The sequence below is a fragment of the Cydia splendana genome, chromosome 17, assembly GCF_910591565.1.
Source record: "Cydia splendana chromosome 17, ilCydSple1.2, whole genome shotgun sequence".
Classification (NCBI taxonomy): Eukaryota; Metazoa; Arthropoda; class Insecta; order Lepidoptera; family Tortricidae; genus Cydia; species Cydia splendana.
In genome coordinates this window covers 11735825-11753198 of record NC_085976.1, presented here as the reverse complement: position 1 = coordinate 11753198, position 17374 = coordinate 11735825, and the positions used below count along the sequence as shown (strand labels likewise).

General features: G+C 38.8%; 1 protein-coding gene across 1 annotated transcript in view; it reads right to left on the bottom strand.

The window, feature by feature from the left end:
• Positions 1-1487: 1487 nt before the first annotated feature.
• The window catches only part of LOC134798974 (phorbol ester/diacylglycerol-binding protein unc-13-like), a 140059-nt gene continuing 124172 nt past the window's right edge, over positions 1488-17374 (bottom strand). Inside the window, exons 6-13 of the mRNA XM_063771399.1 lie at positions 7969-8082; positions 6938-7053; positions 5536-5639; positions 3880-3965; positions 3043-3139; positions 2195-2417; positions 1932-2078; positions 1488-1586 (exon numbers count right to left, since the gene is read on the bottom strand). Coding sequence (XP_063627469.1) covers positions 1488-1586; positions 1932-2078; positions 2195-2417; positions 3043-3139; positions 3880-3965; positions 5536-5639; positions 6938-7053; positions 7969-8082 — 986 coding nt within the window. The remainder of the gene's footprint in view (positions 1587-1931; positions 2079-2194; positions 2418-3042; positions 3140-3879; positions 3966-5535; positions 5640-6937; positions 7054-7968; positions 8083-17374) is intronic.

Here is a 17374-nt window from a genome sequence, read left to right as displayed (position 1 = left end):
TAATGAAGAAACTTCAATAAATAAGATACCTATTTGAGTGAGTTTTTCATACTTAATATCCTGTTTATTAAAAAAAAAAACATTTTAATTTAAGGTGGGCCGTATATAGACATATACGGCCGACACGGAATATACAATAAGGTGAGGTCACTTACCTTATTGTATATTCAATATGTATACGTGTAATATTGAGCAGTTGGTTTATAATATACATAATATGATATTGACGTTGAATAGGACAGGACATGACAATAGGAACCAGAAATAGGTATAGTCGGTCAAACCAATTTGTCAGTAAATAAAAACAAAAAACTATATTCATCCTTTTCTTTTGGGTGCTAGTACTAGTGTAAGTCAACGATAGTATGATGATTCTCTCTATGTTTGAAATGAGACAGTCCTTTGACAAACAATGTACATTTTTATTACAATTTCGAAATTCAAATGTTCTTCCTAATCAACTCGGCCACTAAACTAACTGATAACTTGGTATCCGATCCGCTAACTCGGCGAATGAATCGCACATTCGCCAACTCTCCGAGCCGAGTGAACGCTATCAAACTGCTACTAAGGCCATTCAAAAATAAACCTTAATTCGAGAGCCCGAAGGTTCTTATATGACAAACAATACATTATGACTTAAAACTTTATGGGAAACAAAGGGACCCCTTTGATTTCACGTAATGTCCGCATCTAATTTATATATGTCCACAGTAAACAAACAAATGAATGATAAGAAAAGACAGACAGTGCTGTGAGCGGCAGGTGGGGCGAGGCGAGGGGCGAGGCGAGGGGCGAGGTATAGGTAGGCTATGATAGGGTCTCGGGCGCCGCGCCGGCGACACTGACGGACCAGCGCGGCGTATGTATGAATTTCGCGCCTTTTAAAATATATTTTACTATTACAATGCAAGCTACACACCGAAATTTCTTATTTTCCATAATATGGCTGCGTATATTATTTTATAGTAATAGACTTATTTTTACAGACTCTAATTCAATATTAGATATTATAGGACAAAAAACGCATATTAATTCTAAAGCATATATCTTATTCTTCTAAATTTTTAGCTTGCCTATTAACTTAAGAATTTAGATATGTTGTTGTGGATTTATTAAACTTTAATTCAATATCGACAAAATAATAAGCTAATTTGTAGTTTGACTAAGAAGCACGTTAAAAAAATTTCTAATAATTTTACATTATAAAGCGTCATACATATTATAAACGATGGAACTTAAACATTGCACTTTAATTCAATATTAAAAAATCATTACTAAAAATATATAAATACCTAATTTATATCTAACGCTCGTTCTAACTTTTCGTCATATTTTACAAATATGCTTAAAAATATGTCCCATGTCAGATAAGTATCACTTTTTCATCTTTAGAATTATCAAAACTTTTAGTGCAAAAATCCGGTCCCACTATTGGTCTAAGTATCTCTTATTAGATGGACAAATTTTCGAAAAATGAGGCAAGTTTAAACTATCTTAGGCAGACCAATTGGACGACAGATGGTTACAGCAGTTATGTATAGTAAAGGGGCCCACTGATTAACAGTCCGCCGGACGGTATCGGCCTGTCAGTTAGAATAAAATTTTGACAGTTCCGAACAACTGACAGGCAAATACCGTCCGGCGGACTGTTAATCAGTGGACCCCTTAAGGCTGAACATTTTCAAATCAACCAAAGAGACCATGCTCATTGAATGGTCTGCCACCTCATGACACATGGATCTAAAACTGCCCTTACAGTTCACGCATGTTTCCTATAAATAGGTCCACCTACTGATATATCTACGGGAACACGCACTTAGATTTTTGCTCGCCCCAGTCACCCTATGCAGGAGCCAGCGGCGCCAACGCCATGTCATGGCGTATTTCTGGTATCGAATGAACCATTGACATTTGACTGCAGCTCTCACCTGTTTATGCGGCACTTGTGGCAACTGAACGACAGAAGACCGCCTCTTATTAACTATGTTCTCGTATTCCGTCGGCGTGAGGCCGTAGCACTCGTCGTAGAAGTAGCGCCCGCCGCTGTCCCACTGCCACGAATCCGCGCTGATCCTCTGCGTCGTAGTACGACATCTAGTATGGGGTAGCTACTCGACTTATGTATAATAAAACACGCACTACTTATCACCCGACACGCACTTCGGTGGCCCCAAAACTTTTTGTTCCTCACCTGTTTATGCGGCACTTGTGGCAACTGAACGACAGAAGACCGCCTCTTATTAACTATGTTCTCGTATTCCGTCGGCGTGAGGCCGCAGCACTCATCGTAGAAGTAGCGCCCGCCGCTGTCCCACTGCCTTGAGTCCTCTGCCGCGTACGATATCTGGTACGGGAAGCTACTTGAGTCGAAGTACTCTTCGTAGCTGGGTTGCTGCGATAAATGCGAATGGTCCCTGGAAACACAGATTATTTATTAGGTGACGTGATGTGACGTGAAGATTTATTTTGACTTGTATTTTTGCTTGGATCAAATTATGTGATTTAAAAAGTAATAGCTCATAATTTATTGTCATTTAAGGCCTCTTGCAAATTCTACACTTGCACAACCGGTTAAACCTGGAGTTACTATGGTGACCAGTACAATATGACACTGGGTTAACGGTTTAACCGCTTAACCCCGGGTTAGTGGGATGGTGCAAGAGGCGCTTAGTGGCTGTTTTTAAACAAACGAGCTAAATAGGTAACAGAATTTCTTTACATTACGTTATTTATACTTTCACGATTTTTACACATTATTAAATTTTACAACGGGACTTAATCGCGTATTTAAGTTTTAAGATTTACCTCCGACGTTTCGAGGACGGCGTTCTCGTCGTCTTCTCCGAGACCACGGGGACAACGTCGTCCTCGAAACGTCGGAGGTAAATCTTAAAACTTAAATACGCGATTAAATCCCGTTGTACAATTTAATGATTACGTTATTTCTAAGTATTTACGATTGATGTTTATGGTTTATGCTTATTATTTGTTGTATTATTGTGGGAAAGGATGCAACCGTTAATAATCGAATAATCATACCTAATGTGCGTGCTATTGGAATATGGGTCATAACCGTAGCCCATACTTTCGTCGTAAAGCGTATTCTGCCTCTCCAGGCTCGGCCGCCTTTGGTCTTCTGCAATAGTTAAAAATAAACACATAAATACAAGTACAGTCAGTGGCAAGGGTTGCTAAGCGGGCGAGGTGTTCAAAAGTACCTTGACACGCTCTTATTCTCTTAACTCAAGATCAAGATCATTTTGAACACCTGGCCCGCTTAGAAACTTCTGCTGCTGACTGTATTATTATAAGTACATATTTCTGATGTCATTTAGGAATATTTTGAAGATGGTTAACATTCGTTTGCACGGCGTTCTACCCAGGGGCGTATTTTGAAATTTGGCGCCCCGGGCCAATACGTTTCGCCGCCCCAGAAGTCAAGGAAGAAAAACTAAATGCAACCCGCCAGGGGCGGCATATGCCGCCCCTGGGGGTTGGCGCCCCGGGCCATGGCCCGGATGGCCCTAGGGTAAATACGCCCCTGGTTCTACCTGAGTTGATCAGTAAATTATCTTACTGTACGGTCAAGGTATTTGAAATCTGTGCCATTTTGTACCTTGTAGTAGTGACCATATTGATCCACCAGATGTCACTTTCACAATTATTTTCCTCGTGACGCAATGAACATAAGTTGTGTAGCAGCTGTTGTTAGTGCTGTTACAAAATACGTATGACTTTGGTCAAACTTAAATGGAGAATGTAATATTTAAGAAAATATCATCATCATCATTTAAGAGCATGGCTCTTGTCGGTGGAGGCGCTAGAACAGAGAGTTAAGAAAATGTAACTTTTTTTTTTATATCTTTTATATCATACCTGCGGATTGCCAATCGGCAGCTGTTCGCCAAGATATCGCAGACTCGACGCTTGTTTGAGCATGTAGTTGTGACCACGTTTCTAACCTAAAACAAACAAATCTCAGTAAATATATCAAAATATAACATGTTTTGCCATATAACCATATAACATGCCTCCCGAGTTCCAGAAACATTTATTATAAATGTACAGAACGAACGTGATTTTCCCCAAATAGCAGACGTAATATAGATGGCTTTATCCACGTGATAAAATAACCGTCACTTTTTAACACCGCGACTGAAAGTGACGGACACCATTTTATCATGATGTCACGTAGACGACCATCATATCAGTACTGGTGATTGTATCGTATTATTATATACCTAGTACCAGTACCATGGGACAGCGATAATGGTTCGTGATTTAAGCTTGTGCAACTTATATTGATGATATTGATGTAGTGAATAGAATCAGGCGTTACTTTGCGGAAATCCATACTAATTAAAACCAAAATATTACTTTGCTAATCGGCGAAAAGATAACGTGCTAGTCAATCAGCGCTAACCCGTTATACTTACTTGCGTATTTAATTAATTACATGTAAAAATACGCAAGTAAGTATAACGGGTTAGCGCTGATTGACTAGCACGTTATCTTTTCGCGGATTAGCAAAGTAATATTTTGGTTTTAATTGATATTGATGTATTTGAAACTGTAATCTATTTATTATGAAAACTTCTAGTAATAAACAATCTGTTAATGTTTATGTCTTTATTTACGTTGCTATGACAGTTGAATTGCGTATTGCGGATAAAAACCCAATCATACTGGCTGGTAAACATAAGATACTCCAAATCATCCCCTTCTTAGCAAACATTCAAGGTAAATAGTTTGAACCATTCACGAGAGATGGCGCTAGTATCAAATAATTTTATTGTTGCTCCTGAACGCCATCTGTGTTTTATTTTGATAAATAGTAACCGAATAGAATAGTAGAGAAGTTATACGTTCACTCGTAGTGCTTTAGTTCTAATGGCTATAGTTGCAACGAAACGGGAAACATTTTTATCGAGATATCATGGCAACCAAACGACCCAATGGCAAAGTTGGAAACTACAACGATAAAATAAATCTATGTAAATAGATTACATCGCGTCTTGATGAATATTGTCCTGACTCCACATCGAAACTCTGGATAGAACTTGTGTTTTGGTGGGATTGACCCGGACTAAATTGTCCCGACCCCACACCAAAACTCTGGATAGAGTATAGTCTAGATATCCGACACAAGCCTTTTACGATATTCTAGCACCACGGAACGAGTGATGTTGGCATGGCCTGTTTAATCGGCATCCCCAGTACATCTCCATTCCCAGTACAGTCTGCATAGAATTGAATGTCGTCGATAGACGATATGACATTTATATGCAGCACAAACAGTGTTGGGGATACCACAGAACCCTGCGGAACGCCATAAGTTAATATCCATGCTTACGGAAGAGCTTCCATCTACTACATCTCGTATTATGCGTCTGTCGGACAAAAAGCTACCGATCCATTTGCATATTCCCCAACCACCCTCAACTCAAGCTCAACGAAGATTGTGTTATAAGTAAGTACGATTTAGAATTTTTGTTAAATACATATTAGTTGGAGTAGGTATGTGTAGTCTACCTATTTGTTCTTGGCTGACTATTATAGTAAAGCGGGTCGGTGTCTCCGTGCATATGATATTCCTCTCTCTCCGATGAATTTTCTCTGGACACCTCCAGTGATCTCTGAAATTACAAAGAAATAAGTTAATTTAATTATGACGAGTTGAAGTTCTTCGAAACTGGAATCATAATTATTTTGTCAATTGAAAGTGAATCAACACGAATGGTGAATTTTGGGGTACTCTACTCTTAACCCTCTTAACATAAAACACCCTAGTCGCTAGTAGTAGGTAAGCATAATTTACATCCTAGAGTACCTCAGCACACCACTTTGTTTGCGTAGAAGCTATAAAAAATACCTCATTTTCACCCCACTTTGTTCGCGAACAAGTTATAAAAAAACTCTCCCTACCCCATTTTACCCTTAGGGATATAATTTAAAAAAACCTTTCTTAGAATACAGTGTGCGTGACAGTTAATAAATAATTATAAAGATCGATTTAGATAATTAAATACATATAATATATAAAATTGCAGCTGATGCTGGTCATAAAACGGAACTTATAAACCAAACAAATAAAACATTTCAGTAATAAAATGGCTCCTAAGATTTGAAACACATAACAAATTGCTATAAAATGGTCATAAAACGTAAACGTATAACGTTCCAGACATATCGTACACACGATTAGATCTGCATTCAATAAACGTCTATAAAATAAATATTCAACTAGATAGAGCTGAGATTGCATAAAGTGAACATTTTATTTGATAGAAAAGTACAAGCCAGTGAATTTTGTTTCAGTTGAATGCAACTTATTTTATTCCGACGTTTATGGTATTTTGGGAGTTATTTTCGGTTGTTTGGTTTACTATATAAGACATGTTCCTGAAAGTACCTAAATACGTAATCAAATATAAAATGTTCCTCGTTTTCGCTTTTGTGCTAAAATATTTATTTTCTGCTTTCTGTTAGGTATCGCATGAATTGGATGTTAATTTAAATAACTACAACTGGGTATTTATAATATAGGCATATTATATCGGCATAATTACTATATTATATTCAAGACAAATCTAAAAACGTTAATATAGCGAGTAAATAAATAAATTTGGTCAAATATAAAATAAAAATGGCCCCTGAACGGACGCGTTGATGTTTTGTTATGTAATAAGCAAAAGTTGTAACGTTAAGTTGACGTGATTAGAGGGTGACCTGAATCGCAAACTCGCTTAATGCCTCTAAGCGTATCGCTGACGTACGCTTCCTTGAGCAGCACCATCCAGTGGCCTAAATCAAAAAATTAAACTCCCCATGTAACTACTTATATAAACAGTGTGCTCGTGTGCTGCTCTCCACAGTCTAGTGGCCATTTATTGAAACCTTATACTGGCCAGTTACTGGCGAATTACGCTATTACCTGTGGCGTGTGCATTTGATGCGCGGCGGTACGGAACTGCGAGGCGCTGCAGTTGGCATGCTGACCCACGGGATAGTTGAGGTCCGACGTGTAGTCGGAATCCTCGGAGTAACCCGCTGGAAAATAAATAATGAGTATATTGGACAACAGCAAGAAAGTAGGTACATGATAAAGTAATCAATATTCTTATTCTTATTTATAAATAATAAGTAGGTATATTGTTAGAATACAAGAGTTTTATTTAATCTCGGTAATGTCAATGGCGTTTTGTCTAATGTGTCCATTCCAAAATGTGGTGCTGGTATTTTTCATGATATTATCAGAATAGTAGAAAAGCGGCTAGGTATATTATTATCATAATCCCGTACAGAGACAGCGTCGAAGGCCCCATGTGAATTTATGTCTTAATAACTTTACATCATCATCATCATCATTATAGCCTCTTGTCGCCCGCTGCTGAGCATAGGCCTCTCTTCGTGTACGCTAGTCTCATCCAAAATGCTCCGCGATGTTTCTAATGTCGTCCACCCAACGAGCTAAAGGACGCCAGGTACTTCTTTCATTCGAACGCATCCACCAAGCCGTCAACATTTTGGTCCACTGGCCATCACTCTGCGTAGCAATATGTCCCACCCGGTAAAAGCTTGCTTACTAATAAGTTTATACATAGTTTAGTAGCGCTTTTCTGAAAAAAAAGCGCACCAACCATGAAGTTCTGGAGAAGGCAAAAGAAAAAAGACAAATAATGCACGTCATTGGAAAACGTAAAGCTAAATGTACAGGTCATATACTCCGACACGAAAGGTTAAATAAAATCATACTGGAGGTCAGAATTAAGAAAAAAAGAGGTAGAGTAGACCCCGAGTATCATACACGACACGGATAAAAGAATAATGCTGTAGCCACTCATATCAAGAAGTAAAGACGAAGACCCAGAATAGGCTGGAGTGGAAAATGCTGCAATGACAGAGTGAGGGCCAGGCCTTCTTAATATTAATGATGATGATAGTTTAGTTAATAAGTTTACTTACAATGAGCTATATACTGCATCTGCCGACGAGCTTGCTCGGCGCGTTCAGCGTCGAGGGCACCGTTGAGAAGATCCAGCTTACGCTGTAAGTCGGCGCCGCCCGTGCCTTCTGCGTCTAAAATAGAAACAAGCAAAATGGTTATTCAATTGGTTACAACGTCGTTACTCAGGTACGTAACTTAATAAAAGTGACAAGTTTTATACACGGTGGCTAAAAAATAACTGCATTTCCGTTGCCAGGGAAGTTTTGGGATTATACTGAACAACTTTTACTATGGGACCAACCCCGAAATCGTGAAAAAAAAATGACCCTCCCATAGAAAATGGACCAGCCTAATTAGATTTCGGGGTTGGTTCCATAGTAAAAGTTGCTCAGTATTATCCCAAAACCTCCCTGGCAACGGGAATGTAGTTATTTTTTAGCCACTCTGTATAAATAGATAATTAGGCAGGTACTGACTCTGTAAAGCTGTTTAAAATAACAACTTTAAAAAGTTTACTGACCCGAAAATTGTATAGAATTTTAAAGCCTTAAATGTCTTGGTATTCCTCGCGTCCTCCTCATTCATGAAACAGGTAATTGATTATTTAAATTTAATTGAATTTTTATCATGATTACAAAAATCATGTTATCTATATTATGCTTCTAATTTATTTAATGTTTGGGATAGTTAAATGGTGGGATAATCCAACATCTTTCAAAAATATAAGTGAACTCTAGAGGATAGAGAATATAAGGTTCCTGACTTCGCCGTTGTTGCTTATCTCCGCCCATTTAGAATATTAAAATAATAATTTTAATAAGAATTTCATATCGAATGAATTCACAATAAAGAGAGCTGCGTAAAAAAAATTCGTCTCTTCGCCACCAGTCTTCACCTTCGTCTTATTTATTTTGACTATGAAAATTATACTAAAACTTATTCCAAATACTAAGTTTTAATTTAGGGTAAGTACCTACGTAATTTTGTTTTCAATGAAGTGTAACATTGATAACGGTGTTTGAAAAATAAGTATTTCATACGGGCTGAAAATAATTGTCTCATCCACTCAGTTACACTATTAAAATTAAAATGTCTCTTTATGGAAAAACTACCCGCGAAGGAAAAACTTACTAAAACTGTAAGCATTTAGAAAAGTTATGGTTGAAGAGAAATACCAAGAAGAATACAAAACTTACTATGCAGGATTTGTAAACCAGGATTCCCTTGACATTCAGTTCTTGAGCAATCTTAGGCTAGAAATCGGTATTCAAATTCAATATACCGCAAGACTGAACTTATGGTTTGGACTGTGGGGAATACCCGAGGCGTGTTCAAAAGTTTAAGTTTGATAATAAAATGAAATTTTAACGTATTCTTTAAGAAAACATCAAAAAGTATTGCTTAATGTACCTACGTGTACGACCATTAAGCCCTGTTTCTGTAAAATGATGCGTCTTTAATTCTTTTTCATAAGTATACGCAAAATAATTACGCACCTATTAGGTAGGTACCTACTTATAGTATTAATTCTATTAGTGTCATTCTAGTAGTGTGCAGTGTTTCAAATGGTGTTAAATACGTAGCTCTACGTATTACAAATTGATCGATATTTTTTTATTAAAACAAGCTGATCTTGTAAACTTGCAAAGTAAGAAACAAATCTTGAGATTTTATTTATCCACCTGCTGCGAAACCTGTACGGATATGATGGTCGTTCTTGCCTACGTGACAGCATAATAAAACGGTGTCCGTCACTTTCAACCGCGCGGTGTTAGAAAGTGTCGGTTATTTTATCACGTGGATAAAGTCATCCATAATACGCCTCGAGATCTACACTGCTAGTGCAAAAAAACACTTTATCCAATCTACACTGCTAGTGCAAAAATTAAACAAGATAGTAGGTTCTCGTGTAACTTTTCCCTAATTGCACACTGACCTAAAATAAAAGGTCACAAGATCAAGACAGTGCGTTTAGCTCTCGTCCTATCTTCGCCATTATACGCGACCTAATTCTTGTATTAAATTAATTTCCACCCGCGCTACTACCGTTACCCGGGGGCAACGGAACATACGCTCCGAGTAGGCACGCCGACGCGGACCCCGACCGCCATACATTTGTTAATAATATGTTTTTCCTTTCTTATTGTGGAACCTAATACCACAATTACAATCTATAAATTGTAAAAACACACCATGTTGGCCAGAGTTGGATCATCGTTGATTTTTTCATAAATTTGTTTTAACCAATGTGGTCAGATATCGTCAACATAACCATGATTCACTAATTATCTTCTACGACTAATTGTATTTATGTTATTTTCAATATGCCTTTTTGCACAATAAAGAGTTTACTACTACTACTACTACAGTTAGCACAAGTTCAGAACCATAATAAACCGTTTAAACCCACTATTTAGTGATAAAACAAGGTTGATGATTAATTGATTATTGTTAGTTTTTTTGCAAGTAGTTGTGGTTATCACCCGGTTGACATCAGCGTCGAGCGTGAACGCTTGGGGCGTGCGTTTCGTGGCCGAGGCATTCATCTGAACGCCGGGTTAGAATTAATTTACTGGAGCGATGTGAGTTTATTGACCTAATTTGCTTTATTATCGGTTAATGGGGATATTTAGAACGATACTAAATAAGGCCTTGGTCATCTTTGAATAATAATAGCGTTCCTTTTATGGCCCTTTGGGAAGACCCCGAATAATGGATTAACCATATTTTCCCACGAGTTTTTTCCGGTCTCTGCAATAAGCGATAAAACTTGATATGTCCAGCCGGCATATTATGGATGGCTTTATCCATCTTTATCCACGGGATAAAATAACTGTCACTTTTTAACACCATGGGATAGAAAGTGACGGACACCGTTTTATCGCGCTGTCACGTAGACAAGAACGACCATCATATCCGTATGGATATGATGAATCTAGCTGTATAGCTAGATGTAGCATAATAATTAATAAGCAATTGAAATAGCCTTGTGTTAAAAATAACCCTAGTTATTCCGTAGTTAGAAATTCTGTGACAATGTTTACAACACATGACACATGACCATAAAATATACACAGGTACCTACAACACGCAGCATTTAAGTACTCAGGTTGTCGTACTAGATTTCAATTAGACGCAAAAAACACATTAAATGCAAAAATTACCTGGTAATACTTAAAATAGCCTTATTTTAAAAATAGCCCTGCTTTATTAGATTCATATCTATCAGTATTTGTACTGTAGAGCCTCAGAAATAGGGTTCAAAATTCAGGCCTATATCAAGAGTTTACAGAAAATATGTGGCAGCAAAAAGCAAGCTTGCGTGACGAAAATGCTACGTCAGGCTTCGGTGCGAATAAATCATGACCCGCCTTAGAATTGGCTGCGATAAGGTATAACTTAGTACAATGCCTACCTTTATGTCTAAAAGATCATGAAAAATGTGTAAAACAATTTATGACGGCTTGAGCTTTTATTTGGTCTAGAGATACGGAGTAAGATTACCTGTAATATACTATAATGAGTAAAACACCTATTTAAACAACACCAAGATGATATTTCAGTTATACTGGACTATCATCGTCAAATCAATTATTACAATTACAATCACATATGATAAAAAAAAAATTCAAACTTAATATTTTTTTTACTCAAAGCCGATTCATACATACTTTAACCTTTAAATGGTCCCATGGAAATCGCTTACCGAAATTTCAAGTTAAGTTGATATTTTGGCTTCATTTACTTTATGAAAATGCAGTATACATAAAAAAGCTCTTCGTATGAAACTATGAATTTTATAACATGAAATATAACTAACCTCATATTGGCTTAATATCCACCATACTCGCTTAAATCCGACTTAATAAAAACGAATCTTTGCAAGTTATTCTTTAAAGTTTTGAAAATTTCATTTACTAAGTTTTCATCAAGCTTGGCGAGAGATTCTAGCTCAGTATTCGACAAGCGCATGCGCCTAGAGAAATAAGTGACTAATTTACTTTTAATTTTTGAGCTTTCAGCGCTCATGGTTGCGTTATATCTACTGAAAATAAGTTGATGGTTTACGTCGCCTACCTTGTTACTAGACTTTTGTTTAGCGAATCAGTGATTATGAATGTAATGACCCTCTGATCATGATATTGTTAAGAATCGACACGAATACCTATAGGAAGAATTCAAATACTTACTAGACCTTGAAAGGATGAGGATGGAACATGCTTACCTAAAAGATGTCTATTAACTCTCGATTTAAAAAGATCCAAGTTATAGTGGACTGTGAATAGATTTGCGCGAAGTGAATTCCACTCCTTAGCCGTTCGCATGATATAGCTGCTCGACATTTTTTCCTTTTTTTTTTTTAATTTAGGTACTAGCAAACGTAAGCGTACACACGTACTAGCAGGAGATCTAAGGTCCACCACCTTGCATTTTGGAGACAAAGCAAACCGCTTGGAACAGGTGTTCCTGGGGGTGATCTGAGCTGATTAAGCCCGGTTGCCAAGAGGTTCCCCCCAGCAGGCGGGCAGGGGAGGGGGGGTAAAAGTGCCTCCGGCGCGCCTCACTCTAAGCTTTATATCTGCATACATCTCGCAACTATATCAAGTTTGGTATCTTTTTCGTGTAATTCGAGGATGAAGAATTCAGTTCTGTGACTAAATTTTCACTCACCCATACAAAAAATTCGAGAAATTCAAAATTCAAAAAAAAACTTTTAATTTTTTTTTTCGTAAATCCTCTAAAAAATTTTAACTATGAGGATTTGCTCTAGAAAAAAAATACCTGTGAATAGCCCAGTTATCCTACTATACAGAATAGTAAACTTGTCAAACATTTTTTTTCATAACTCTGTTAAAAAAAATGTTTTGTGTCGCGCGGCGTACCTGCATTGTAAGAGCGGTATGCAGCGTTTAGGATTTTTAAGTATGTTTAGATGATTTCTGATAAGTTGTTATTCTTCTGGTTGTAGATTACATTAATAAATTACTTCTGGAAGTGATATATATACACATATAAATTAAATATATAAATAAAGATGTTGGGAAAACTTTCGCCAACAGAGTTAAGTATTATAAATGTGATAAAATTAACATTATTATTTGCATGTCTTTTCCATATCTCGGGACCATGGGGTCCCGGACCTTTGGGAGGCGTACGTGGGGACGAAGCCAACAGCGCAGAGGCCCTTTAAGGCACGTTAATCTAAAAGCAAGGGATACATGTGGTGGATACTATCCCCGAACGCACAATGTGATACATCCGGAGATGGTCCCCGCCAGGTGCAAAGACTATTACAGTGCAGCACTTTTGTGCTGCGATGGGAACTAAGGTCATGGGCTACAGATTTGAAAGTTGGATGGACTGGATAATGGGCTATGGGAGAGACTAGCGGATACCTGCCGTGACAATCAGTCTCAAAATTGTAAATGACAGGTGGTGACTCGCCAACTCATTGAGTGGGCCCCGCAATGGCCGCACGCACAGTGCGACAACAGGGCAACACTTTGAAGTGGCTGTGAGGTTGTCGAGAGGTGAGTCTGCAGTAGCCAGATCCCGGTAATCCGTTCAGCCGGCGTTATGACATTTTACACTTCCAACCTGGAGCATAGGTCCCGCTCTTGCGACTCCATTCTGGCCGGCCAATCAAGGCAAGCACAGAGGCGAGGGCCAGATGACAGGGCCCTCTGGAATAGGGGTCCGCGGTGTCGACACTCACCGTCAGCTCGCTACAAGCTGCCCCCGCGGGACATTATTATTATTATTGTGGTGTTGTGGGCCTTTGAGTGTCGCATTGACCAGCATTGATTTATTGTGACGGCCCTTTAAGTTCATTACTAATGCCCGTTGCATCCAGAAAGTTCCAGATTCTTTGGGCCGTAATGTTTTGTACCTCATAGGGTTGCACTACGTGTCGCCCTAGGTAGGTACTTCTTTTTGACATTAGTAGTCCACAAGAACAGAGAATGTGCATTGCAGTCTCCTCTGACTCCTGACAGAACCTGCATGTCGCATCTTGTTTCTTGCCAATTTGAAACATATATGTTTGTTCAACTTGCAGTGTCCAGTCAGTATTCTAGTCACCGCGCAGGTTTTGTGCCTTTTGAGTCTTAAAAGCTCCTTAGCAGTTTTGCTGTTGAACCCTTTGATCAGAGCTTTCGAGTGTTCTTGTCCTTTAACGAACTTCCACCAATCGATTGCTCTCGTTTTTTCTAAGTTGCTGAGCAGAGAATATGTATCTCGTTTTGTGCTTCCACAGAAGGGTTCTGGGCCGACCAGGGGTGTGTCTGCGCCCTTTCTAGCAAGTTCGTCCGCTTCTTCGTTTCCGTTAATGTCGGAGTGCCCTGGTACCCATCTAAGTGTAACTTTGTTGGAGTAAACCAGTGCATTTAGGTTTCTTTTACAGTTCTGGACTAGTTTTGAGTTTGACTCAAGGGATTCTAGTGCCAGCGGAGCAGCCTGGCTGTCTGAGTTGATGTAGATAAGCTGGTGTCTTAGGTTTCTATCCAGGTTGATCTCCGCACATTTGTTGACGGCGAAGACTTCTGCCTGGAAGATTGAGGCCAATATGCCCATGCTGACGCTAGCTCTGAGCTTAGATCTCTCACCATAGATCCCACATCCTACATCATTGCCTTTCTTGGAAGCATCTGTATATCAGATGTGGCTTCCCTCTTCGACGTACATTTGGTTGTTGATCCATTTGTCTCTAGGAGGTATTTCTACTGTGTACAGTTTAGTGAGATGACATTCGGTGTGAGCGTCATCAGTGGGCAGGCTAAGGGCTATATTCGCAAAAACCCAGGATTTTAGATTGGTTAATGCCTGAGAGCGCTATTTTGGCCTGTTTAGCGTGCATATTCTGTAGACGCACTGCTTGGCCTCCTTTTGCACCTGCAAGTGGAGTGGTATGATGTCCAGCAGGCATCTAGGGCCGCTCCCGGTGTCGAGAAGTAGGCGCCTGTTACTGTTAAACAAGCCGTGCGTTGCAGGCTGTTTAGAGTGTCTATTGCTGTCTTTTGGCTGGTTTTGTTACACCAGACTGCGGAGGCGTAGGTGACAATTGGCCTCACTACCGCTGTGTATAACCACATAGCAATTTGGATCTTAAGCCCCATCTTGCTCCTGCCATTTGACAGCATGACCACATGGCCATTTTCACTTTTTGTATAATGTTTCTCAGGTGAGGGTTCCAAGTTAACTTTTGGTCAAAGGTGACCCCTAGATACTTGACCTCTGCCGAGAACGGTATTATTTGTCCATTAAGTCTTGGTTTTGTGAGTTTATCGAGCTTCCGTTTCCTTGTGAATGGTTAAATGGCTATTACAGTCTTGCTCGGATTAATGGACAAGTCATTTTCTCTACACCATTTGAATATTGTGTTTAGAGCTCCTTGCATTAGGTTGGATATTGTGTTGAGGCAAGGGCCTTTGACGATGACTACAAGGTCGTCGGCATATCCTTGTGTAGGTATCAAAGTCTTGGCCTGACATGATTGCAAGAAGTTGGTCCACTGCTAGGGTCCATAATAGTGGGGATAAAACCCGTCCTTGTAGGCACCCTTTAGTGGTATAAAATTCATGCTCTATATATAGTATTGATGGTCAGAGTGGCTACTCTGTTTGAGAGCATGCTATGTACCCATCTGGTGGTTTCGTCTACTCCCTTTGATTTCATACCATTGAGTATGGTCTCTGTGGGCGTATTGTCGAAAGCACCTTCAACATCAAGGAACGCACATAGAGCGGTTTGCTTTGCCTCTAGGGTTTTCTGCACCTTGTCAACCTGGTTGAAAATTATTTCGGCGACACGGCGGTTTTTGGCGCACGGCGCGATTTGGTCTATGTTTGGGGACAGATTATAGCCCCTCAGCAACAGCCACCATGCCCTGCTGACTGGGGCTGGTCCAAACAACAAGGTTATTGGGAGCCCATATGGACAAGCCTACCTGCGGCGGCTGCTGCTTGTTTAGAGCTTATTCGTTGCCGCTGCAAAACAAAATGCGCAGGGAGGCGCAACTGCGTTAAAAAAAAAAACCTAAAATGCACAGTCCCATGGGCATGTAATGGCAATTACGAACAATATAATATCTTATTTTAACCCGTATTTTTTGACAAACATCTCCTATGTTAATTTTATCACATCTATAATACTTAACTCTATTAGCGAAAGTTTTCCCAACATCTTTCTTTATATATTTAATTTATATTTGTATATATGTCACGTCCTGAAGTAATTTATTAATGTAATCTACCACCAGAAGAATAACATCTTATCAGAAATCATCTAAACATACTTAAAAATCCTAAACGTTGCATACCACTCTTACAATGCAAGTACGCCGCGCGACACAAAACATTTTTTTAACAGAGTTATGAAAAAAAATGTTTGACAAGTTTACTATTCTGTATAGTAGGAGAACTGGGCTATTCACAGGTATTTTTTTTCTAGAGCAAATCCTCATAGTATACATTTTGTAGAGGATTTTAGAAAAAAAAAATCTAAAGATTTTTTTGGAATTTTGAATTTTTCGAATTTTTTGTATGGGTGAGTGAAAATTTAGTCACAGAAATGAATTCTTCATCCTCGAATTATACGAAAATGACACCAAACTTGATATAGTTGCGAGATGTATGCAGCTATAAAGCTTAGAGTGAGGCGCGCCGGAGGCACTTTTACCCCCCCTCCCCTGCCCACCTACTGGGGGGAACCTCTTGGCAACCGGGCTTAATCAGCTCAGGTCACCCCCAGGAACACCTGTTCCAAGCGGTTTGCTTTGTCTCCAAAATGCAAGGTCCCCTTAGAAAACGGGACCTTAGATCTCCTGCTATACGTGTTAATACGCTATAGTAGGTACCGAATTTTCCTATAGATTTTTGTATACTGCATGTCTGCTAACTACTTAAGATTTCTGTACCTATACACTTTTACAAGACTATTTTAGCAAAACATTAATTTGCTAATTTCAGCTAATTCACAATATTGAACTTAACATATTGGCAGTAAACAAGTTCCGAACACATTGTAACTTCAGATTAACATATTTTAAATGCGCTAAACTAAAACCATCTAACTTCATATGAATATGAATGAGACATAAATTTAATACGTATTTTCTTATTTGGAAGCGGACCCTCTTTAAAACCCTCTGACTGCCACTCGTTTATGCGACCTAAACAGAAGTAGGAATTTCACGGTCACTTAATAAATTATTGGAAAATCACGAAAAATTTCGTAAATTACCTATTTTAAAGTGGTCTTATAAACGACCATAGGTATTATTAACATAGATGTGTATTTAATAATACATATTTGATAGTATTCAAGGTGCAGGCCGGAGTTTAGACAGACCGAAAAGGAGATGACGGGACGACTTGGACGCATTCTACCCCAAATGGTGGGAAAATGCCGATGACAGGGTCGAGT